This window comes from Nymphalis io, chromosome 6 (assembly GCF_905147045.1).
Source record: "Nymphalis io chromosome 6, ilAglIoxx1.1, whole genome shotgun sequence".
Lineage (NCBI taxonomy): Eukaryota > Metazoa > Arthropoda > Insecta > Lepidoptera > Nymphalidae > Nymphalis > Nymphalis io.
The window spans coordinates 3,935,461-3,962,641 of record NC_065893.1 but is presented as its reverse complement, the minus strand read 5'-3'; the positions used below and the strand labels follow the sequence as shown (position 1 = coordinate 3,962,641).

At 34.1% G+C, this 27,181-nt stretch overlaps 1 protein-coding gene and 1 non-coding gene across 2 annotated transcripts; one reads left to right on the top strand and one right to left on the bottom strand.

The window, feature by feature from the left end:
- Nucleotides 1–605: 605 nt before the first annotated feature.
- On the top strand, nt 606–26,422 carry LOC126769100 (probable cytochrome P450 304a1). The gene is made up of 9 exons (XM_050487642.1): nt 606–828; nt 1,297–1,545; nt 4,999–5,171; nt 6,087–6,359; nt 10,460–10,577; nt 12,840–13,020; nt 13,627–13,744; nt 15,843–15,984; nt 25,906–26,422. Exons 1-9 carry the CDS (start codon nt 732–734, stop codon nt 26,094–26,096), a joined length of 1,542 nt encoding a protein of 513 aa, XP_050343599.1. The 5' UTR covers nt 606–731; the 3' UTR covers nt 26,097–26,422.
- On the bottom strand, nt 5,803–5,874 carry Trnaw-cca (transfer RNA tryptophan (anticodon CCA)). Its single transcript has one exon. It is a non-coding gene; the product is annotated as a tRNA-Trp (tRNA).
- Nucleotides 26,423–27,181: the final 759 nt, after the last annotated feature.

The window sequence follows — 27,181 nt, the reverse complement described above, 5'->3', positions numbered from 1 at the left end:
ATAATTCTTATTATTAAATGTACTGGTATTGTACTTTATAATTATCAACAATTATTATCATTGAAATAGAACAGAAGTAATCATTATTACTATACTGTATATTTGTATGTCTGGAATAATTTAATTAGTACCTAGTTGTTACGATTTGCTTCGAAATTATCACGTTTATACATCACCATGTGTGCAAGATACAATGCAACTTATACAGCTATATATTCAATTACTTTGAATTGTACAATTCGTCTTCGACAATAAATCTATTGTAATAAATAAATGCTATTACAAAATAAATTTCAGTTTTATATAACTTAATCAATTTTCGGATTACAATGTGGATATTTTTAAATAGCATCAATGTTATTTTAAGCAGAAAAGTTCCTAAAAGGGACCTACTATAAAATTATATACAACCAATCATCACGAAATTTTGCATGCATGGTTTCAGGGGTACAGAAAAGGATAGGGCTTCCAACACCAGCCACCTATGCCTCAACCGCACCCGAAGACTCAAGCAGATATTAGCTTAAAGAAATTTTGAAAATGCCATCGAAAGAGCTTGACATTAAGAGACTTAAATATTCAGTCCAAAATCAACGAAACGCACGTGTAAAGATGCGAACAATCAGTAGTTATCGGTAATTACAATTTAATATTTATATATAAAATCAATATAGTTGTTATTGTGGATGCACATGACTCATTAGACAGTCTAGCGAGAGTCTTTGCGCAAAATGATCGGCTTCCTAATAACTTCATTTTTAATTACATTGTGTGCCGTGTGTTTATATAAAAATGCATATAAAAGACCATTGGACACATTTCCGCCAGGTAAGCGCAATTTTTAACTCAACCAATATGATCACCTACATAAAATATTTCTAAGTGAATTATTAAAAAAATATATCCAGAACTCAGTTACGTATAAGACACTTTTTACCAAATGCGTAAATTAAATTATCTTACTATAAATTGGGGTCCGCATGTTTGCATTTTAATTTTATTTTTTATGGTTTAAATGCTTTCTGTAATCTAGTATGATAAATGTAATTATTATGGAAAGTCTTACATTAGTAGTAACATTACTACATACTAATGTATTATGCTTAGCGAATAAGCTCAATGGAAAAGTACTTATTTTGTTGTATAGTTATATTCAGATATTCAATTAAAACGTCAGTAATAAATGTATTTGTTTGTGAATTGGCACAAGTAATTTTACTATGTATCAATCATCGAAAATTTGCGTTACCTTGTGTTTTATCAAAAATAATTATAAGTTAAAATTATTTTTACTAGGACCGATTAACTTACCAGTTTATGGTGCTTATTGGATCGTTCTGTTGAGAGAAATTAACAATTTGGGTGGATCGCTTCGAAAACTCGCTAAATACTACGATACGAAGGTACTTGGAATGTACCTCGGCAAATTCCCCACCATTGTTGTTGACGATCCAAAATTAATAAAGGAAACACTGAACAATGAAGATTTCGATGGCCGCCTAGATATAATTATAAGTCGCTTAAGATCGTTTTGGAAAAGACTAGGTAAGAATGTATTTATACTAAGTTTATTTGTTTTAATTCTATCAATTTTTTGACTACTAGTAAATGGAAATCAATTGTTAGTCATTGGACTATCAGATTTTAAAAGACTTTTTTTGGAAATGGTTATTCCGATCTTGATTAAGATACTCAGACGAGTAAATATATGTGGATGGAATATGGATTATTGTAAATATTGTTACTATACAATAATTCTATTAATATCTAGCGAGATGTTAAGCTGCTGTCAATTACAATATCACGGGCCATTTCAATTACATTAACGAACAAAGTCAAAGTCAAAAATCTTTATTCAATATAGGAGCGTTACACTTACTTATTGATCTACCACCGGTTCGGAAATGCACATCTTAGACCTGAGAAGAATCGAAGAAAGAATCTCAGCGGATTTTTTTTTATATCTCGTCCTTTACAATAAGTAATATATTATACAATAATAGCCGAATTATATATACATTTTTTAATTTGAAATAACCTGGAAGCGATTGTTTCATTCCCAAGGTGTGCAATCATTTAAAAAGACAATCTAAAAGAATAATGTGAATATAAACTGTCTGAGTTTATACACATTATTGTATCATCGGTTTACAATTTAGCTATATATATTTCGTCATATATATCAACACGATTATAATAATCACCTGTATTATCTACTCCAAATTCCGTTAAAGTAGGACTTTTTAAAATATCGTTAGACGCCTATGTGGATTAATGATTACGAGATTAAATCGCATGAATTTAATAAAACTATTTGTTTAGAAATTTATAAAATATAAAATAGTATTATCAATAATAAAAACCTTTTAGTTTTTAGTATTATCAATAACAAAAACCTACCTTCGTCTTTACCTACCTATAAATATTTGTAATATTTTTTTAAAACTATGTAAATAGAAAGAGAGAACTCGGTGTATAAACAAACACCCGTTAACTTTTAAAAGTAATGTCGTTTGTAATTAAGACACAATTATACTAATTAAAAAATTGCTCATAGCGTTTATTTAGCATTACAGTTACAAGACTGGTCAAAAGGTACCACAAATTAATGCAAATACAATACTGATAATATATTTGATTTTCACTGCACATTAATGTTTAGATTTTGAACGTTAGAAACTTATTGTTACTTTTATTTATCTGTCTTTATTACAAAAACTTTTCGCGTGTGCTGGAAAAAATATTTTCAAGATAACCATGCTTATTATATTAAGTACTCATTTTACATATAAGTTATTTATTAATTTTCGTTTCTTGTACATATAGTAAAGAGTTAAATTAATACAATGCCGAAATACTATTTATTTAAGTAGGCTTATAAAGGAACATTTGAATGTCATGTCATTAAATCTCATTAATATGTTACAGTATTGAATTAAATGTAAAGCTACCGTCGTTTCGATAGATTCTACGGAGAAGAACGACTTTTCCACGGATACAATTTATAAAAGTATACGAATTAAATACAATTAAAATTATTATTTATCATAATGAGAATCAGCGAATACTAACTCCACACTTTTAGTAGTGTTTTATCGAGTAATGAATCTTATTCATCAATGTTTTTGGACATCAGATTATCATTCATTACAAGGCAAAATTAAAAATACCTACAGAATATTATCAAAGAAACAAATGTTCGGAACCACCGGTTCATCAGATATTCTACCGTAAAACAGCAATACTTGATATTGTTGTGTTCCGGTTTGAAGGGTGAGTGAGCCAGTGTAATTACAGGCACAAGGGACATAAAATCTTAGTTCCCAAGGTTGGTGGCGCATTGGATATGTAAGCGATGGTTGACATTTCTTACAATGCCAATGTCTAAGAGCGTTGGTGACCACTTACCATCAGGTGGCCCATATGCTCGTCCGCCTTCCTATTCTATAAAAAAAAAAAAATGTAATGTACTAGAAACGTATCAACTTTGCGGAGTCACAAACTTATGTCATAAGTATACTTTTTCTCCTCGTGCTTATAATGATTGTCGGACGCGCTGTTTCTTTTAAATATAGATTTTATTGTGAGCATAAATAATATTGCTGTAAACATATTATGACGCAACTGTAAGGTATAAAAAGAGAATATATACCTATAGGTAATACGTATATTTACTTAAATACGTATGTATTCTCTTTGTTAAAAAATAAAAACATCCCGAAGTAGTTACCGGCATCAGTTAAAGCCATAATAGCACGCCCTATTCCAAAAAAATCCTTTTCTAGCAGCATCTGAAACATGAATAAAATGATTCTTAGCAATTAATTGATTAATTATTTTCAATATTTATACATATAAATAAATAAAATTGCATTAATCGATATAAAATCGCACTAAGGGTCGCCAGGAAATATAAATACAACTTTTTTTTTGCTTAAGTAATTTTATCTGACATTTTAATGTATGTTGACGATTTTATTTTAAACCCAATAATATATATTTTTTGCTATTGACTGCTATCATATTACATTAATTTAAAAAAAGTTATCTATATTAATATTGTAATTGCAAGTCTCTCTGTCTGTCTATTGCTGTCTGGCTAAGCTCATAAACCAATTTTGATGTCATTTCACGGAGTAAGCTTGTGAAGTTACAGTACAGTAACAGCCTGTTAATGTCCCACTGCTGGGCTAAGGCCTCCTCTCCCTTTTGAGGAAAAGGTTTGGAGTTTATTCCACCACTTGTGAAGTTAGAAATGTGGAAACTAACATATTGGTAATAAACTCATTAAATTATTTATTCCTAAAATTTTAAGATAGACATTTGTAGATCACTTTATTTAGATAAGTACATAAATGAAAAGAGATTGAACTATCATAAGTACATAAATTCATTATTACCTCTAACGATTTATACAAGAAAAAAACAATGGAAGGACAGTACCATTACCTAAATAACAAAAATATACATATATAGCAAATAGCATGAATTCAGAGTGGTATTCCTGCTGTTTGTATACAATTAACTATTGTAAAAAAATACAGTGAGCTAATTATAGATCATGTAGGTGGACTAGTGGGTCACCTGATGGTAAGTGGTTATCAACGCCCATAACTATTGGTATTGTAAGAAATGTTAACCATCGCTTACATCGCTAATGCGCCACCAACTTTGGGTACTAAGATGTTATGTACCTTGTGCCTGTAATTACACTGGCTCACTCACACTTCAAACCGGAACACAACAATACCAAGTAGCAGTACTTGGTAGAATATCTGATGGTGGATGGTACCTACCCAGACGAGCTTGCACAAAGCCCTACCACCAGTAAATTTTTTTTGTCATTGTAGTTCAATTCCCTTATAATGCTTATAGAACGAACCTTCGCGGAACTCGGAACAACTCATCAAAGTTTCATCACAATTGGCTTAGGATGTCATAGAAGGCAAAAACAAAGACGCATTTATTTCTATATATTAAGATTAATCTTTATTGCAGGTATATTCTTCACAGACGGTTACTTTTGGCACGTTCAAAGAAGATTCACCCTTAGGTGCATGAGAGATTTTGGCTTTGGAAGGAGAGATGAAACTCTTGAAACCATTACAGCTAATGAGACTAAGGAAATGATAGACATGGCGCTTAATGGTTCGAAGTATCCCGCAGAAAAGGTAAAATTCGAAACATTTTTACAATACTAACAACTGAAATTCACGCTTTGTCACGTCAATAGTCAAGGACATCCGGATATCCGGATATCCGGATAGGGAGGACATCCGGACCTACAGTTTCCATAAGAGAGTGACCCTCGAAATAGAGATTAAAAAAAAACAAAATAGATAAAACTGCCTATCAATAAGCCTTTCTGACTGTCCCTACCCAGCATTGAAAGTGATCTAGGTTCTCCAGTGGCTGAATTTCAGCGATATTATTATTTTTTTGTCGAAAATAGCTTGTAAGCTTACATGATTCTTAATTTCATATAATTCGTTATATTTTACTGAATATATTTTATTGAAACATCCAACTGAAAAAAAGTGTTCAAATTGGTTCCAGGGCATACAGACCCGTAAATCCGAACTTGTCAATAGTCTTAATTTAAAGCGGGTGAAGCTGCGGGGTATATTATAATATTACATACTAAAACCTTTTATAAAATTCGCTGCTTCTTCGGCTATAAGTTTGATGTATATTATAGTTATATATATATACAAAAAGATTTAGTTTTTCCTCTAACCAAATGTTTTAAAAGGTATATAAAACTTACGTCGAAAAATGTATACCAAACTTCCTCCAATACGTTGACCCCGACGTGATTTGAACACGCAACCTTCTGATCTGGAGTCAGACGCGCTACCGTTGCGCCACGGAGTCGTTGACATGGCAATAAAATTAATCAATCATAAGCGAAACATTTCTTAAAATTTAATGTTTTAGGAAGTATAAATATATTATATACAATGTTATATACAAATGTTTGTATATTTGAAATTACAAAAGTACTCGTGCATGATGAAATTACATTCTTACATATTATTAAAAATTTCTGCGGTCAGGTTTATGATTATATTTTTATATTTTTTTAGGAACTAGTAAAAGGAGATCTTATATATCTACAACATTTCTTCGCTGTGCCCTTTATAAACGGGATTCTTCATATTTTTACGCGGTCGACGCTACCGAGAGCTGAATACGACGTCCTTTGGGACCTGGCACGCAAAACCTTGCTTTTTCAACGAGGATCAAATGACTTAGGTGGTGCAATAACCCTGACTCCTTGGTTAAAAGATGTGATGCCAAACTACAGCGGTTATACAAATCTGTGTAAAGGAAATCAAAATTTATTGGACTTCTTTAGTGTAAGATTTTTTGCTTTTCATCATTCATAATTTTTTTGCCAATTTCGTAAATATTCTGAAATTTAAAATTGTAGAGCCTCAAAAGTTTAAGTGAACATATTAAGTTATCTGAGTCGATTACTTAGGGACTCCATCTAAGTATTAATCTTATTTTTCGACGCAGTCATATCAGTCCATTACGAATTATATTAAACCCTAACAACGGTTTTTACGTAAAGCAAAGAGTTTTCAATAAAAAAACCGTCTTTTTGTATTATAAATAATAATGTTTAAAGCGGTCATTTCAAAGTTTAGATACTAATTGTATAATAACTTTCATTATTAAAATCATACAAAACACATACATATTATGATCTGACATCATTTGTTTTTCCGACAGCATATCAGTCCATTACGAATTATATTAAACCCTAACAACGGTTTTTACGTAAAGCAAAGAGTTTTCAATAAAAAAACCGTCTTTTTGTATTATAAATAATAATGTTTAAAGCGATCATTTCAAAGTTTAGATACTAATTGTATAATAACTTTCATTATTAAAATCATACAAAACACATACATATTATGATCTGACATCATTTGTTTTTCCGACATCAAATGTTAATGATACCAGGGCCATGATAATAATATCATTTATCTTGAAACAAATGCCGGCAATAATTAATTATCTAATTTTAATATATTTCAACAGACAGAACAAAATCTAAATATTATTTAACATTTTGTAACAATATTAGAATCAGATAATGATTGATTATTTTAGTAGTCCAAAATTCTGTTTGTGATGCTACTTAGAGATAAAAACATCAAAAGCAACGTAAATACATAACAATAATAGAAAATATACAGCAAAGGCACGGCCATCACGTCTGTGGTAATATTATGATTATTTGAGATAAAACATATCGAATATACAAATCGATTATGCTCATAAGAATCGTCAGTTTACTACTCCGTAAATAAAACGTTCTATTATTTCAATTATTTAAATACAAAATAAAACGCATTCGTAGTTGTTTCACTCATATAACTGTATCATTAAAATTAATTAACCAAGAACCCGTTTTTTTAATAATATATAAGTGAAACCGGTTTTCAAATAAATATTATTATTCATCTTAGTTCCCAAGGTTGGTGCCCTATTGGCGATGTAAGCGATGGTTAATATTTCTTACAATACCAATTACAAGTTTTAGTAAAGAGTCATAAATAAGTAAGGGATATATAAAGTTATAATATTACTGTTGTTTATTTTCGTGCAAGAAAAAAATTCAATAAAAGTAAAGACAAAGAAAGAAGTGATTTATAGTCACATTTTTATTTACATTGTAATTTGTTTTTAAAAATAAGCACATAAAGGTTACCGGTTGATAAGTTTTTTTTTGTGCGAGTGTTATTAATAAATCTTACTGTCTGTATTTCGGATTATAACCGTAATGACGAAACATACATATGTCCTTGCATGTTGCGGATATTCGTGCATATGACGACGCTATCTGTGTACGTCGTTGGTAGAATAGTCAATCGACCAACATTAGCAAGCATCTCCTTCGGTGCTACTCGCATCGCGTAAATGGATATACTCCTCCGAACGTACCGAATGAAAGTTGGGCGCTCCGTTTAGATTTTGACGTACATGTACATCATAATATTGCTGAAGCAATCGGCGAAATCACAGCAAATAGTTGTCAGCATTTTGACGATCATCAAATGATATGCGTAATAATTCATCGAACTAACCTACCTGGTAAGTTTAGTCACTTGAAATAAAAACAGTAAAATTAGTGTCTAAGAAGTAAAACTTCCGTATTCTATGAAGAAGTGAACAGAACCGCGTGATCACTAAATCGCCGAAAGTCACTTTTAGCGTATTTAATAAGGGTTAAGATTGGTTAATTCTCCAAACAAACAGCCCCTAATCCCTTAGTCGACGCTTACTACTTCGTGGAAAATGGGGAGATCCTTTTTTTTGGAAAACAAAGCTAAGCCGAGCAAAATGTAGTTAAATCATGTTGAAATAAAAAATATGATATTAATACTCACCATTCAATGGATCGTCATGATGTTGAAGTGATATCCATCGTCTCCTTGCCAAAACGTCAGCGGGTATTGCACTGTATCATATATTTATATATAATTGCCCAGTATCGCGACGTGTAAGTACAATAACGCGTGTTTCCGAATTTTCACCAACAATCAGGATTGCAACTTCATTGCACTTCAACTTCACTGCTGGAGTTTTTTTTTACAATTAATAGGCCAGCGTTTGACCGTTGACTTGCCTGATGTTAAGCATCGACACGGTCTAAGATGTAGCACGCTTGCCTATAAGAAACCTGTTTACTCTGGATTTGAAGATACCAACATTGTACCTATCAGGAAATGCTTAAATCTGCGTTCGTGTTTCAACTCTATTCAAAACTTTGTAGTCATTATATGACATGCTCTCCAACGCAGTCTTAAACAGCCTAACAAATGCATGATATTCATGAAGTAGTTGCTGCAGATCATGAAGAATTACTTTTTCACTGTTCTCTTAACGCCGATTACGTTGTTACTCCATGCACTGCCCATTAAGTATATTCGTAAGAATGTATGCTGTGCATCTTCATCAGGTTGCAATGATCCAATTCGATGATGCCTTGAATCTGTAAAGTCGAAAGCGAAAACAGTATTACTGATTTATTATCACATTTTTTTTAATGTTAGCATGCCTTATTTATTTTAAAGACAAACACAGAGACCTAACAAACTACATTTGAGCAATTTTTTTACTTAAATCTTATCTTTTAGCAAGTGTAATATAAATTACCTTGAATGTCGGATTAAATCCATGTTCTTCGATAATGTCTGGAAAGGAAGTCAACAGCCATTTATTTACATTTTATTCCAATAAATCTGAGATCATTAAAATCGGTCCAGCCATTTTTGAGTTATAAAAGGTGTAACTAACCTATATTTTATTTATATATATGACTAAGACACATCTGCGTGACCCGATGAACTTAATCGAATTATAACTAGTATTTATATATTTTTTTGCAATTTATATTAGTTATTTATCATTGCGAAATTCTGTATTAAATATCAACAATATGGTTGACTGCCTTGTTGGTCTAGTGGTTACATGTAACCAACGCAGACCCGGAGGTCCTGGGTTCAAATCACAGGTCAGACCAATAAAATGTTATTGAGATTTTCTCAGTAGCAGCCCGGAGTCTGGAAGTTTGTACACTCCCGTGCCTAGAAAAGCTCTTAAAGCAGTTGGTCCTACGCCTGAACTCTTTTTGGTCTCCCACACGACCAGTACCATCCCATCGGATTATGCGGATTAAGGAATAGAAAGCGCACCTGTCCTTGCGCACACTTGTGCATTATAATATGCCCTGCGCAGTTGGCTAATCTCTCTTGACATTGGCCGCCGTGGCAGAAATCGTTCTGGAGGACTATTATTATGTAAATGACATGGATGGACATTTCCATTCCGTGTGTCATATGTTAATAAGTAAATCTAAAAAGATCTACTTAATGCATTTAAATGAAGTGTTTGAATGATTTGCTCTATCATATATTTTTCTTAATCAATAAAAAATATTTACGAACTTACGTACCCAGGGCGACAGTTCCCGCTTGTATGTTCCGTTACATTTGTGTGAGTTCGTTTTATCATCGTACTGTTCACATTATGACATCATAACCATCTGTAACGCCCTTTAAATTCACAAGATATATTGTACATTTAAATTAATTAAAAAATGTATATAATATAAAAGTACATCGATTTTCAATATTATTTATTCAAATGTATTTCGCATTGTTGCGTTCCCCTATACTGAATATATGTTGCAATGCAAATCAAAATCAAAATGTATACATGTCTACATATGTATGTAAGTAAGTATGTAGATATGTATGTTCGTCGCACTGGGTACTGACGCCGCTTCTACAAACATGTTGTATGCAAGATGTAGCACGCGTATGCCAACCAAAACTGTAACACAAACCTACACTTAAGTTCGCATTATTTTTTGTTTCATGCTCCTATTGTGATATTCTTATAGTTCGTAGTAAATAATACGTTATTGTGTTTTTTACTTCAGAAACTTATAAAACAGACTTACGTCACTCAAGAGGACACACACGACCGTCATTTCTTAGATTGTTATATACGGAAAATTAAAGAAGAACAAAAAAGCGGTCGCCGCACCACTTTTTCAGGTATGTAATTTGACTTCGAAAAAAAGCATATCGGGAATTTATATTTTTCATTTTTATATTTACTTGTTACATCATAAATGCACTACTGGAACTGTAAGAGAACTATAAAGTACCATTCATGAAGTCTAAGAAACGATATAAGATTTTTTTTTTATATTTCTCACACCATTAAAATTGCAAAACATAATTAAAACAGATGCTATTATAACTATCATAACTCTATCTAAATGTCTTCAAGTCCAGACATTTCGAAATCAGATAAATTATTTATGTAAATGATAATTCGTTCTTATATTGTATATAATCATCTCTGCCTTGACTGCCTCGTTGGTCTAGTGGCTTGATGTAAGGCCACAGAACCGGAGGTCCTGGGTTCAATTCTCAGGTTGAGCCAATAAAAAGTTATTGGATTTTTCTGTCAGAAAATTCTCAGTAGCAGCCTGAAAGTTGGAAGTGTGTTCACTTTCGTGCCTCGGAAAACACGTAAAGCCGTTGGTCCTGCGCCTGAACGCTTTCCGGTCGTGTCGGATTGCCGTCCCATCGGATTATGAGAGTTAGGGAATAGAAAGTGCACCTGTGTTTGCGCACACACTCGTGCACTGTAATATCTCCTGCGCAGTTGGCTAATCTCTTTTGAGATTGGCGGCCGTGGCCGAAATCAGTCTGGAGGACATTATTATTATTATTATTATTATTATAACTCTAGGAGATGGACCTGGCGAAGCCCCGATAACGTGACAAGGAACGAGATAGACTTTATCATTTCGAATAAAAGGCACATATTTAGAGATGTTTCAGTGATCAACAGGTTTAATACCGGAAGTGATCACCGCTTGGTCCGAGGCACTCTAAATATCGACTTAAAAGCCGAAAGATCGAGAATGATGAGGTCTACTCTCCGACCTACCATGCTCCAAGCTGCTCAAGGCTCCGAAAAGTTCCAAATGGAACTTCAAAATCAATTCACCGCGTTGGAAACCATAAGCAGCATTGATGAGAGAACCGACACGCTGGTCAAAATACTGCAAAACACATCCCGCAAGTGTTTTCCGCCACAGAGAAGAGACAACGCACCAAAACTCTCTGCTGAGACACTCGAGCTCATGAGAAAACGACAAGACCAAGGTCATGTTCAATAGGCATGTCGTGCCGGGACCGATATACGTCGAGGGGAAACCTCTCGAAGTTGTTAGTGAATATACCTACCTAGGACAGATAATACAAGTCGGTAGGAACAACTTCGAGAAGGAAGCCGATCGAAAAATTTGGGATGGGCAGCATTTGGCAACCTTCGTCAAGTCCTCCAGTCGTCTATACCGCAATGTTTGAAGACGAAAGTCTTCAACCAATGCGTCTTACCTGCCATGACATACGGTGCCGAAACGTGGACACTAACTGCGGGACTAGTCCACAAATTCAAAGTCGCTCAGCGTGCTATGGAGCGAGCTATGCTCGGAGTATCTTTGAAGGATAAGATCAGAAATGAGATTATCCGGAAAAGAACCAGAGTCACCGACATAGCTTGCAAAATTAGCAGGCTGAAGTGGCAGTGGGCTGGTCACGTATGTCGTAGGACCAATGGCCGTTGGAGCAGACGAGTCCTAGAGTGGAGACCGCGAATCGGCAAGTGCAGCGTAGGGTGCCCTCCAGCCAGGTGGACCGACGACCTTAAGAAGGTGGCGGGCACCAACTGGATGCGGAAGGCGGAGGACAGGAAGCTTTGGCGCACCTTGGGAGAGGCCTATGTTCAGCAGTGGACAACGATTGGCTGTTGATTGATAACTCTATCTTAGAATCACAGTTAATTTCCACCTAATTACGACGTTACATAATAATTAATGATTTTGTGCATCTAAAGTAAAAAATCCTTTTAAAATTTCTCTCATAATATCTTCCTCCGCAACGGAAGAATATACCTTTTGTACTTGTTGAATATTATTCGTGAGATGGACTTTGAAACTTGACGCAGATCTTTTTTTAAACCAGCGCCAGAGCAATAAAAAACGGTTGAGTTTTTTGACAAGATATTTTTTGTTTGTTCCGTGATTCGGATAACACATAAATACTCTGTCTCTGTTAATATATTTTGATCGGACTAGGAGAGGCAGGCATTAAAATGTCTTGTCCACTGTAATACCTTCTCGATTAGTCCTTAAGATTAGCCGCCGTAGCTGAAATCTTTACAAAAGGACCATGAAAGGTCTTTTATACTACTTTTTATGTTTAAGACCCAATAACGGATTATGTTATTAATTTTTCCAGATGAGCAGCTTCAACTCGTTTGTACAGATTACATGTTTCCTGCAGCGACTGCTATACAATCGGTGCTTACGTTTCTAATCGAAAGAATGCTTATCCAGCCCGAGATTCAAGACAAAATTCATGAAGAGATCGATAGGGTAGTGGGACGCGACCGTCTTCCCACACTCGATGATAGGCAAAAGTATATTATAAAAGATCATTTAATTTCAGCTTATTTTTTACTATAGAGCACTTTCACATGTTATATTTTAAGAATTAAAATATCAGTCAGGGCTATATCACGGCCATATGGTATGGGTACCACCCACCCACCCACTTATGGTAGAATAACTAATGAGCGAGTGGTATAAATTCAGATATAATCATGCAGAACTCTATTAGTAGCATCCGTCACAACTTCACACACCAGTATCATATAAATAGCAAAAAAATAAATTTGCGCAAATGCTTGTAATTACATCTTTTATACTCGTATATATTTCGCTTTGTTTAACAATGTTCAGAGTTCAACTAAAAAAAATCTCCTTTCTCTTAATCTTTAAGAATATGAAAGTGTACAAGTTATATGCCACCACCACCATAAAGCATAATGTTCAAGTGCTATAATCAATCTTATAACAAACAAATAATACTTTACTCTTTATAATATTGGGTTGAAATTTTAGCGCTGGTTCAATTTCTATATACATAAATAATTTTGTACTATACATAAAAATAAATTATTACAGTATTGATATATGAGTAGTATGATGTCATATATAATATCGTTTATAAAATATTTCAACAGCATGCCTTATTTGGAAGCTTGTCTTCGAGAGATAATGCGATTCGAGACACTCGTGCCGCTCGGGGTACCACATCGCACAATGAGGAACACTAAGCTCGAAGGCTACGACATTCCAGAGGTATTTAAGCAATAACCGCCCAAACGTCACTATTATTTCAAAAACATCGTGGCTGAGCCTGTTCTAAAGTAAATTAATTTAATATGACTACAAATATTCGAATTTCTTTAACATTTGATTATTTATACTTTTTTATTATGTAAAAATGTAAAAATGACGAGGCGGTCCCTTTGCTGACAAGCTAGAGCGATCTCTCAAGTGTAGGGCTTATTTTATTATTATATCATGCAGAGTTTAAAACAATGACAATACTTTTTTTATAATAGCACACTTACAACATACATATAAAGCATTGAAGAAATTAATTTATATAACAATAATAGTATATCTAATATGCATGTCAATTACAAGTGTACATAGCACTTTCAGATTCAATCTAATCAAATTCAAATTAAAAGTAACAAAAAATCATCAGTAATTATTAAAATGTCAAAATGAAATAATATATAATATCATTGTTATAGTAAAAAATCAATCAGCGAAATCGTAATTGAAAGTATTAAAAGTATTGAACTTTAGAGGTCTTAAGTTAGTTAATCCATCTAACATTCTGAAGCTGTCACGGTCAACCAAGGATGTTAGTAGTAACGGTTAGGCTAAATGTTTGACTTAAATATACAAGTGGTTAAGCTTAGGCCTACATCTACAAATTTATTAAAATGTAGAAAACATATTTGAATCAGTGCAATTATACACATTCTTTGCTTGAGCAAATAATCCAAATTTGATGTAAAGCAAGAGGTTCCTAAAGCACCGAATGCAGTTTGACATCAAAATCGGATAAAAGGAATGGTTACTATTTCTAACAACGCTTTGCGCCTGGCGACAGCGTTACACCTGTGAGCTGTAGTGATCACTTACCATCTAGTGACATACTTGCCCACCGCCTACATATATAATTTAAAAACATAAAACGAGGACGGCACCGTGAGTGAGTGCATGCTAGAAATTACTCTACCGTCCTCAAGTCCTCTGATGACCCTTTCAAAATTGAATATAGCAGTGCATTTCTGTTATAACTCACCTCTCATCTTATGAAATATTGAATTATGGTGATGGACAACTTTGATTCGTGTCTTTTTTATTCGTACATTTTGTGACAATCAATGTATTTAATTTACCGCAATATATTTTCATTGACAAGCTATTTAAAACATATTATCTCTCTTCGTCCAAACTTGTTTATTGCCGGTACTGGCAGGTACCAGGTACCTGTACATATACAATAAAGTAATAATAGTATATTTAACATAAGTTGAGAATGTGTCAGTTTGGGAATAAAATGGTTATGGCGAATTGGTATTATTTTTTCTAAATATAACAGTAGGGTGAGAATTCTGTCACGATATCACGACCAGTAGGAGATGGCGGGTCAAACGTAATTGGTGGTAGTAATAACGACAGTTCAGCACCCTGTCCAAATATAGCTAACTCCACAGGTAGACCAAAACGGAAATGCGTTCCAATTGTAAGATACCCAAATTAGTATTTAAGATTTTATAGAAGATTGTTCTTTGTGTTATGTTTTTGAAGTCATGTGATGTGTTGTTATTTGTTTTCTTAATATATATATAGTTGGTTGTAAGTTTAGTTGATATATTCCTAATTGTAATGGTAATTTAAGAAGGGAGGTGTAATGTATGTTGATATTGCCGGTACTGGCAGGTAATAATTAATAGTATATTTGACATAAGTTTAGAATGTGTCAGTTTGGGAATAAAATGGTTATGGCGAATTGGTATTATTTTTACCTGCCAGTACTGGCAATATCAACATACATTACAGTTTCATCATCAAGGTAAGTGTACTTTCAATACTAAAACATTCGTATAAGGTATAAAGGCCAACCGCTTTATTACTCTTACCTGTGGTTTAATTTATTTTTATCAGACTTTATTTCAACGTGCGCAATGTTATTATTTGATTGGCAAAAAAAATCCTTTGCACTCTGTCAGGTGTTCAGGTTAAGCGAACCGCGTTTTATTTACAAACAACATACTAATTTTATATAAGTCGACTTAGACTTGTAACAAAATAACTTTAGATTATCTTCTGTAAATAATAATTAATTACTTATTTAATCGTTTATTTCTTACAGAATACAGTAGTTGTATTCAACTACGTCACTCTTCACTTTGATAAAGATATATGGGGCGATCCAGAAAATTTTAGACCAGAACGTTTCATAGAAAACGGAAAATTAAATTTGTCCAAGGATAAGTCTCTGCCCTTTGGTGCAGGTAAGTTTAAATGCTATTCATTATTTATTATAGTTATTATTTCTACAATAAATTATTATGTATTTACAATTTCCATTCATGTTAATAATGGTAAAGAAGTCTTTTATCAGATTAAAAGTACTTATACTTTTTACCCTTAACAGTATTTTGCCTACTTTATGCCATATATTTAACTATTCTTTATTGATGATTACATGGTGCCTTCCATTCTGTATGGCGTAAAGCTCTCGTGATTCCTATTACCAAAGTTTCCAATTCTTTGCTTCCTTCTCATTTTAGACTTATATCTGTTCTTCCATTTCATTCAAAGGTATTAGAGCGTGTTGTTCACTCTCAACTAAACAATTCCTCACTATTAATAAAATCCTGTGCCCTTTTCAATCAGGGTTTAGATTAGTGACGACATTCGCCAGGGTATTGATAACAAATCCGTGACTATATTAAATCTCCTTGACTTTTCTATGCCTTTAATAACATCGACTATGACATATGCTTGGCAATCCTAAGATCGTTAAACATAGATTCTACTGCCATTGAATGGTTTCGCTCTTATCTGTTTAACCGACAGCAATGATTATGGCTAATAATAAATATTCATCCTATCTAGATATTCCTTCCAATGTCCCGCAAGGTGGTGTGCTCCCTCCTCTCCTCTTTTCTATATTCATTAATACTCTCTCTTCACTTCTGTCGAGGGTCCAAGGTAAACATCTACCTCCAATCTTATTTGAGAGCCAAATATTACACATGCAAGAGACTGTTAGAAATCTTGAACTTCTTGAGCATTTTTAAATACCGCTTGAAAAGCTATTATTTGTCCATATCCGATAAGACCGCCTTTGCGCACCATTTTTTACTTTTCTTTTTATTTGATTGATTACCTATTTCTCTTATTTTATTTATATGTTGTGCAATAAGTGTTAAATAAATAAATAAATAGTATTTATTCAAGTACAGCTTTTTAATAAATCGTTTAGCAGTCAATATTTTTAACAACTTTTTGTTTTTGTGACTCGTGACGTAAAAAAGTAAACGGTAAGAAACACGCGAGTCGCGTTGTTGCTTTTTTTAAAAAAATCAGCTTTACAATGTGGTTATTATTCACGATTATTGCTCTTTATCAGTCATGGGTTTGAAACTCGAGCTTAAGTCTAAGCATCGATCTTGATCCAAAAAGTATTACTTTAATGCGTAATAAGATTTATTGACTAATTTTTAAGAGCTAAATTGTAAATTAGTCATATTTTCCGGTATTTTAAAACATTCTCTGGACATAATGCAATCGGATAGCAGGCGTTACAATTTTATTTTTATTTTTAACTCCGTATCGTATACTATCATAAATAATATATATTGAGTGAAAATAGTATGAAAATTACTAAAATAAACTAGCCTAGCACTACTTACCTGTCCGGCTAGGGCAGACAAAAGGGCATCCCAGTGAAGCCAAGACTAACTTAGAAGTCATCTGACAAGACTGAACAAACTCCAGCCTCTTATTCAATATAATATTATTCAAAATAACCGTAGAAAATTTTTTCTTAATATTTGGTAGCGAAGTTCACATAGATTTGGCCTTTGTAGCGTTTAGCAGTAGTTTAAGTATTTCTTTTTCTCAAATCAGAGGAAGGCCTCTGATGTCATAATATATAAGTTTTTCTAATATCATGTCTAACACAATCGTAAGCTTTTCATAAATTACAAAAACTCTAAAAGTTTTGTGTCACCTCTCCTTAGTATCATCAACGTGGCCAATAAAGTATATACCCGTATCAATAGTAGAATGATTGATAAATAAAAACTGCTGAAAATGTAGTCTGTTTGTTCTTTGTTAAGAAATGACAATAAAACATTATTAATTATATTAAGGGATACCTACCCTCTATCGAATTTCATTTTGTTTGTCTCTGAATTCATAATGTTTCAAGTAGTTCCATCTTATTTTTTAATTTTCTTATTGTATTTTTAATATGTAACATTGGAACTGTTAGACAAACTTGTTTGAATGCCTAGGAATATTTTTAATCAACTTTATGGTCACGGTCATATCCTGTATGTTTATTATTACATATACATACATATATATTACATTTTACATACATATATATTATTATTACATTATTATTATTATAATTTTTACATAAATAAATACCGGTTGTGCCGCAGTCTGAGAACTATATTTGATTATTTTGGTTTTAATATACTAGCCGTCCGTTCTTTCATTTTAGTTAATTATTATGTCATAATCTAATATTTAAAAATGTCACGTGTCACGGTGTTTGTGGTCGAACTTCTACGAAACGGTTCGACCGATTTTTATGAAATTTTGTTATGTATATTTGGGAGGTATGAGAATCGGTCGTAAAGTATATTTCATACCGCTAGGTGTTAAGGGTATCCCTATCCAGAATTTTTTTTTCTAATTTTTTGACATTTTGTTTATTTTGAATTTTACGTAGATTAAGCGTCAAAAAATACATATAACCCCTATATTTTCACCCTCCTAACCCATCAATCCATTTTGTAATCATGATTTTAGTATTTTTGTATGAACAACATCAAAATAATTACTTATAGTGAACCTCATCGAACTTTCGTCCACGTCATTCACGAGAAGCGTCGCGTCATTTTGACATTTAAATATTCACAATTTACTTAATTGATAAGAAATATAAACGTGTTTTATGATATTGAAAAGGTTAGTAAAATACTTAAAGATCAAATACATTATCGGTATAACGTTTTTATATGTAAATACAACAATTTGGTCTATTTATGTGTGTGCGTTACAGTGAAAAATGCCAGCAAGACGCAAGGGGGCCCATTTAGGCCGTCGAACTAATAAAGCATCAAGCATGCGTAATAATAGAGCAGAAAGAACAGGCGAACAAATCCAACAAAATAACGAAAATGTGCATGTGGGCATGTCACCATTGAACGTTTGCTCATCGGCACGTATCCAGCAGAAAGGCTGTTCCTGAAGTCCATTCGCACACGAAAACATATCGCAAAAAACTCGTTACTCCCAGGGTCTCTTCTTCCCCAACCGTACATAGTTTTTTCGTTATCGTTTTAATTTACACGGGGCTTATATCGTGTCAAAAAAGTCAAGAAACCGAAATTGTAGCAAGTGTAAATAATGCAATCTTAAAAAATAAGTTAATAAATCATGTTAATTAATTTAAGTATACATACATTCAATATACACATGATTCGAGTGATTACTATTGACAGTATAATCAGAGAAATGATAGTATAATCATATACTCAGCGTCAAAAAAAACTAATGAAAGAAAAAAAACAAAATCAATGACCATTACTTATCAAGCAATTATAACAATATTTATTTTATAGTAGACTCTGTTTTGATTGTTTGAAACTTTTAAAGACACATTTGATGTTTAATTTATTGTTCAAGGGTTTAAATTACTTTGACAATATTCAAAATAAAATCCTTTATAAATAATATTAGTATTCTTAATCAAATTTAATTATTTAATGCAATAAGTAAAACTTAATTTCATTTGAATTCTGTTAGCAGCGCCACCTTTGAACAGACTATGTTTGTTTATATAGTTTGTTTTTTTTTTTTTTTATATCGCCGGGAGGGCAAATGACTCTACTCCACCTGATGGTAAGTGGTAGTAGAGTCCAAACGCGACGACGGCCAGTACAGACGGGAAAAACGTTCTGTACTAGCCGCCTTCGCCTTGCCGGCCCGCAAGATGCCTCTTCACGCCTCGTTTGAAGGAACCCGGGTTGTAAGAGGAGGGGAATACGTGAGCTGGTAAGGAATTCCATTTTTTGGAAGTGCGACAAAGAAAGGAGTTGCCAAATTTCTTTGTTCGCGATGGAATTGATGTCACAGTTAGGCGGTGACATCGAGAACCAGCTCGCGTGGACTTAAGAAGGAAGGGGGAAGCAGGAATTAGAGAGAATAATTCCTCAGAGCACTCGCCGTGATACAGTCGATAGAAAGCGCTCAGTGCTGCTATCTCACGACGCAATTGTAAAGGTTCAAGGGTGTTTGTGACCTTTACGTCGCCAATAATGCGTACGGCACGTCGCTGCAACCGGTCCAAGGCCTCAAGTAGGTACTTAGCGGAGCCATCCCAAAGGTACGAGCAATATTCCACGCAAGACCGTACCTGTGTTTTGTACAGCAGGCACAGTTGTTGTGGCGTGAAAAAGCGCCGCACCTTGTTCAGAACTCCGAGTTTCCGTGAAGCTGTTTTTATAACAGCCTCGATGTAATCCCTTGGACTAAGGTCGCAGCGAACGTCAATCCCCAGCATGGCGATTTTGCTTTGCATCACCAGCGGAGTACCACAGAGGGAGGGAAGAGGGGAAAATGTTGACTTTTTCGCCGTGAGAGCGCATACCTGTGTTTTCTTGGCATTAAACTCAACAAGATTATCAGAGCCCCATTTGGCGATGAGATCTAACGTCCTATCGAGTTCAATGACAAGATTCTCCCGCCTCTCCTCAGTTTCCGCCCACCCAGCCACTGCGCGTCCGTGGTATCCACCATGCACTGTACTATCATCTGCATAGCAATGTATGTTCCCAAGGGAGAGCATATCATTGATATGCAAAAGAAAGAGTGTGGGAGATAGCACAGATCCCTGGGGGACCCCAGCATTCACTACATAGAATTGTGAAGCGCAACCATCTACTAAAACACGAAGGCTACGCTTGTGTAGGAAGCTGGCAATCCAGGTGCATAGCTGAGCAGGCAGACCATATGCCGGTAGCTTGGAGAGAAGACTTCTGTGCCAGACCCTGTCGAAAGCCTTGGAGATATCGAGGCTGACAGCCAACGATTCTCCACGCTTGTCGATAGCTTCACCCCAGAGGTGTGTTACGTACGCTAGAAGATCACCTGTGGACCGTTTTGGTCGAAACCCGTACTGACGATCATTAATTAGACAGTGATCTTCTAGGTAATGGATCAGTTGGTTGTTTAAAATCCGTTCCATCACCTTACAAAGTACTGAGGTGATAGCTATTGGCCGATAATTTGCCGGGTCAGACCGATCCCCTTTTTTGGGAACCGCTTGCACATTAGCTCTTCTCCAAGCCTCCGGCACACTTCCCGAAGAGAGAGAAAGTTGGAACAAGCGCGTTAACACAGGAGACAGCTCCGCTGCGCACTTCTTCAGCACTATGGCTGGTATTTCATCGGGACCGCTAGCTTTCCGTACATCAAGTGATTGCAGCTCCGCACGCACATCACGTTGCCTGATTTTAATGTCAGGCATCGTATGGCCACATGCAGGTATTGTAGGTGGCAGTGCACTACAATCATCGATGACGGAATTGTCGGCAAAGAGTCTAGCCAGGAGATCAGCTTGCTCTTGCGGACTGTGAGCTAGCGATCCGTCCGGATTTCTGAGCGGTGGCAGCGAAGGTTGGCAGAAATTGTTTTGCACAGACTTGGTCAGACGCCAGAAGCTACGGGAGCCCCTAGGATGCGAAACAAGGTCATGACCAATCTGTACAATGCGCTGTGCATCCGCTCTCGTGTATGCCTTTCTACAGGACTTGGAATTTTTATTATAGTTTGCTTTCAGTGAGTCAATGTTAGATGCCCCGCTAATGCAGCCGTTGATCCACTTGCGATATGCCGCCTGCTTAGCTGATACAGCATCGGCACATTCACGAGTGAACCAACGGTTACGCGTACTCCTACTGACGAGATCTGAGCTAGGAATGTAGTATTCCATTCCCAGCATGATCTCGCCAGCAACAGCAGCGGCACTAGCTGTCGGGTCATTCCCACTGAAGCAACGTTCCTTCCAAGGGACCGACGCATAGTAATCGCGCATACCGTCCCAATCCGCCGACTTATAGTGCCAAACGCGACGTTTGCATACCGCTAGTGGCGGCAGCTTGGCCTGTGGCACTCTGGTAGAAATAAGGCTGTGATCCGAAGAGCCAAGAGGAGCCTGAACCACAACTTGATATTCCACCGGGTGAGAAGTCAGCAGAAGGTCCAGTAGAGAAGGTGCTTGCCCATCAATGTCTGGGATCCTGGTGGGCTGATCAACCAGTTGGGTCAAGTCATGTGTGAGAGCAAAAGCATGAGCAGTCCTTCCAGCATGGTCAGTTTTGAGGGATTTCAACCAGGATTCGTGGTGAGCATTAAAGTCCCCCAAAAACACCAATTCTTGTGTGAAATAAATCATCTCGAGTTGTGTAAAATATTAAACTATATTTCAAAAAATATTTAGCAGTAATTCAATTTGTCTGTTTTAATAGAAACTGTTATTTGCCAATAATTGAATCGATTGAAAGGCAATAAAAAGATGCGGTTGCCTCACTGGAATTATAAAAGAATTAATTTAAATTAATATCTTAAAAGTCACGGCAAAGTTAAAATTCTCGCGCAAGAAGAAAAATTATGGTGATGGCCAACGATGCGATATCGAAAAAGCCAGCTCAAAGATTATGCTCCATTCGTATGCTCTATGTTTATCCCATATTGTACCGCCAAACAGCAATAGTTAGCATTGTTGTGTTCCGGCTTAAAGGGCGATGGAGCCAGTGTAACTACAGGCACAATGGACAATTTAGTTCTCAAGTTTGGTGGCGCATTCGCGATATAAGGAATGGTTAACATTTTTATAGTGCCAATGTATATGGGTGGGGGTGACCATTTACCAATATTATAAAGGAAACAAATAACGGACCACCTTTTTCAAAAGTTCTGTCTCATAATGTGGGACGAATGTACGATAAAGCACCACTATATATATATATATATTGTGGCTTAGATTTGGGCACACCATGGTTATCACATGGACAAGTATACGTGGTATGTTTTCTGGTTGGCAAACCATCGAGTTTATTTGTTTTGGGTAAAGACGGACAAAAAATATCGTACACTTAATTACTTTTCGAAGTTAGTAACTGCTTTAGGATAAAAATATATTACTTTTTTCACTTCACATTTAACTTTTAATCAAACAATGAATATGTCCATTACATTAATGAAATACATTGAATTGAGAAAATGAATGGTGGGTATTTTTTTGTTTTTATCGGCGGTTATCGTCTATAACGCTCGTTTTATTTTTCTGTCGTAGATACCTCACCCTTAAAAAAAATCGTTACTTTTTATTTTAAATCCAAAGTATTCAGTAGATATAATTTATATGCGGACTGCCCAAGATCGGGATGGTTGGCGTTCTATGGGGGAGGCTTTCGTCCAGCAGTGGACGGCAAAAGGCTGAAAAAAAAAAAAAATATATATATATATATAGCAGAACTACGTTTGCCGGGTCAGCTAGAATACTCATAAAAGTAATTAATTAGATATTGATAATATTTAAAAATAAAATATATATATTACTCATTACTCTCTCAGCATAATTAAAAAATTTCAATTTTAAACTAGTTTGTGCATGCAGACAATTTTTTGGAATCGGTTTCTATTTTGTTTTATAAAATTACATATATTTTTATAAATATTATATTTACAAATATTAGTATAGAAATATTATTACGCGCGTGCGAAGCCGTGAAGTGGGCAACAGCTAGTATGTATATATAAAAACAGATATATTTTTTAAATCTTTTATTAATATAAACGCCATGAAATCGGTTACTATGGCAACGGTACTAAGGCAACTGTTACTGATGTTTGGTATGGGCTCTATATATATAGATTGTCATTTACCACAGTAAGTGGCGAGCGGAAACTTTTAATCGATAAATTAATTATAAAATTTATTATTATTTTTATTAAATTATATTTGCACAAAAACATGATACATATAATGATTCTTTGACAAATAATATAATAATAATTTAACAATATAAGGGTGAGTGAGCCAGTGTAATTACAGGCACAAGGAACATAACATCTTAGTTCTCAAGGTTGGTGGCGCATTGGTGATGTAAGCGATGGTTAGCATTTCTTACAATGCCAATGTCTAAGGGCGTTTGGTGACCACTTACCATTAGGTGGCCCATATGCTCGTCCGCCTTCCTATTCTATAAAAAAAAAAACTTGGGACTTGGGGCTGTCTAGACTGATCAATTATTGTAATGAAAAACAACTAAAGTGAATGTTTTTATAGTTGAGATAGATGTATGATGCATGTCCTAGGATCCATAGTCAGCAGTGCATTGAACGTATGAGAAATGCCTTATACTGCTCACATTGCCAGGTATGTGGGTGGTGGTGAACACTTGCTATCAGTTATAAGAGCATATTCTTGTCTGACTTCCTAAAAAACTCGATTAACACTAGTTCTGCCAAAATTAATTCAATTTATTTTCCAAAAAAAAATTAATATGTTATCATTACATCACGAGGTTTTACTCTACACTATCCAGCGCAATATTAAGCAGACGCTAACGTCAAGCCCTCAACATGTTACTTGCGATAGGATTTAGGGCGCAGCACAAGTTCGTCTGAGTAGGTACCACCCATTTGTAAGTTATTGTACTGTACTTACTGTAAAACAGCAATAGTAAGAACTAATGTTTGATGTATGTTAGTTGTTTTCATTATGAATGTAATATTAATAATGAATACCTGTATAATTGTCTCAGGCCATGTATTTAAAAACTTTCCGATAAAAGGAAACCTAGAAATCAAATATACTTTTTAAAAATCTTAATATACATTGTGACTATTTCACTTACAATCGTTTTTAATAGATTGTTGTAATATTGTGTTTGATATAAGTATAGTAAGATAAGTAAGGTTGTTGACAAAAATATTAAAGAGTTACCGCAATTACAATCATTGACAATCGAATTTGTATAAAAAAACTATACAAATAATATAGTCATGATATGTCATAAGTATAATCGTACTTTTATACCGAATAACATAATATTAGACTACAACTAACATTAGATACATAATATTAGACTTAAACTAAAAGCTATGAATTAAGCATCTTTCGGTATATTATGGTTCTCCCAACCCCTTATTATCCCTTGGGCTATTGTAGTTTCCACTCCAACAAAAAAAAAATACGCTTAAATAGAAGGAAAATTTGAATATAAATATTTCTTGCAAAAGGGTATCACTAGTATTGTTATAAAACTGTAATAATATATTGAAGTCAACTGTAAGCTGTAATAATAACAGATAATGTTAAATTATACATTATATCAATTAAGAAGAAATGCCGCAGTGACTCATTATAATCTAGTCTAATTATATGGACTCGACCTGGAGAACAATTTTACTAATTTATAATGGTTACGATACGTTCTCGATTCTATTACCCTCTAGTATAGTAGCCCTCTTAATGAAGGCAATAACAATCTTTATATTTAATAATAAACAACATTTTATTTAATACGTGTCTTAAATATACAAATCACAATTAAAAATACTACTGCTCAACGCTACTGTGCAATCATTATCTCGTGGAATGGTGGCAAGAATGCTAGTTATTCGCCGTTGAATCGCATTTCAAATTATCTGGTCTAAAAATGAATCAGCCCTCCCAGTGACGAGGTTTTTTATATTTTACATATGGTTTTACACAATAAGATACTCCAACCAAAGTGTTTCAACTGTTAACGAAACAATGATATAATTTGGACCAATTATCATATTATTAAAATCTAATTTAACCGTTTAAGTCTGCTAGATATGTTAAGTATTTGGACTTTGACCTTGTGAATTATTATCGTTATGATATGAAGCCAACATACAATACATTGTTTTCTCATGTTCCTGTTTGAACTCTACTCTTAAAATGCCAGTAAAACGTAACAAAAAAACAGACTAAAATATAAATTAAAAGTTATTCAAAAATTATCACGCGTTCTCGCCTCAATTTTTTTATCGAGATCTATAAATATATATTTACTCGTAATCATATTGATAAGAAAAGTTCATAGCCTTGAAATTATAAAATATATGTAAAAATTAATGTTAATTTTGTTTAGGTAAAAGGCTGTGTGCAGGAGAAACTTACGCGCGTCAGTCGATGTTCCAAGTATTTGCTGGATTTATGCAAGCGTTCGATGTATCCACAGCTAATGGTAAACCCCTTACGAAGCCAGCTCGGAGGATTCAAGGCATCATTACAACATTACCTGAGTTCTGGGTGCGAGTGACGCCGAGAATATACCCTTAAATAAATAATATATATTTTTATATCAAATCTAAGTAAAATAAACATAGAAATAATTATGTTAGATAGCGCACATTCGATTGGTTAATTTATATATGGTTCGGTAAAAATGTTATATGTCTTGATGTTAGTGTTTTATATTACTAAGGTTTGCTCAATTAATGCTAAATAGTTTTTTAAGTCTCAACACAATCTAAAAACCAAACCATTATTTGTATGTTTTTAAATGTTTATGTATATTTTAATATTGTATAATATAAATTGTACTCTTAAGCTGATACTTATCAGCCTACCTTATATTATAAGATTAATAAACTACTAAATATTTTCTTTGTGTCCCAAATTATTACTACATTCGCAAATCCATAAAACGAGAATAAGCGTCATATGCAATCTATATATTGAAGGTGTATAGTGTAGAGATATGTGAAAATATAAAACAGCAATTAATTGGTAGTCGGCGTATCATCGAAAACGTAGCGGGCATATCGGATGAAAATCAAGATATAAAAGCAGTGGTTAAAAAATAGTATCTTTAAAGCCTTTTATCTTAATCTTGTCATGATATGATGTTTATTGTGTAGATTTTTTTAATATAAATTATAATTTAAAAAAAATACCTTATTGACTTGCTGACTGTATTTTACGCGATTACACAAGCAAAAGCGCAGCTACGTTAACTTGTTATCAATTTTAATATATTTCAATTTTTATATTTCCTACAAAGAAGAATATTGTTTTTTATACCTTCAAAAAATAAGTTATTCTTTGTATGAAATGTCATAAAATTGACAATCACGGCATAAAAAAGGCATCGACCTCTTTAGCTCATCATAACACGTACGTACAAATGATATATATGTAATATGATAATGACATTGTCACTTATTTTTATTTAATTTTAGCTCACGCGACTCTACAGTTACTTTGATGAAAACACGACGGTCTATTTATCCTTTACTGTGTTAAAGAGAGACATTAGACAAGTCAAGACCGTAACAAAACTCAGCACAAAACACAGCTTCGCATTAACATTATTATAGTAACCAAGACAGCACTGAATGGAACGCGTGGATGTTAACGAATGA

Bases quoted from the DNA above. Each gene is read 5' to 3' on its own strand.
- LOC126769100 (XM_050487642.1), top strand. From the start codon at position 732: ATGATCGGCTTCCTAATAACTTCATTTTTAATTACATTGTGTGCCGTG. The intron at 5,172-6,086 runs GTAAAATTCGAA...ATATTTTTTTAG, and splicing joins CGAAGTATCCCGCAGAAAAG to GAACTAGTAAAAGGAGATCT. The intron at 15,985-25,905 runs GTAAGTTTAAAT...AATTTTGTTTAG, and splicing joins GTCTCTGCCCTTTGGTGCAG to GTAAAAGGCTGTGTGCAGGA.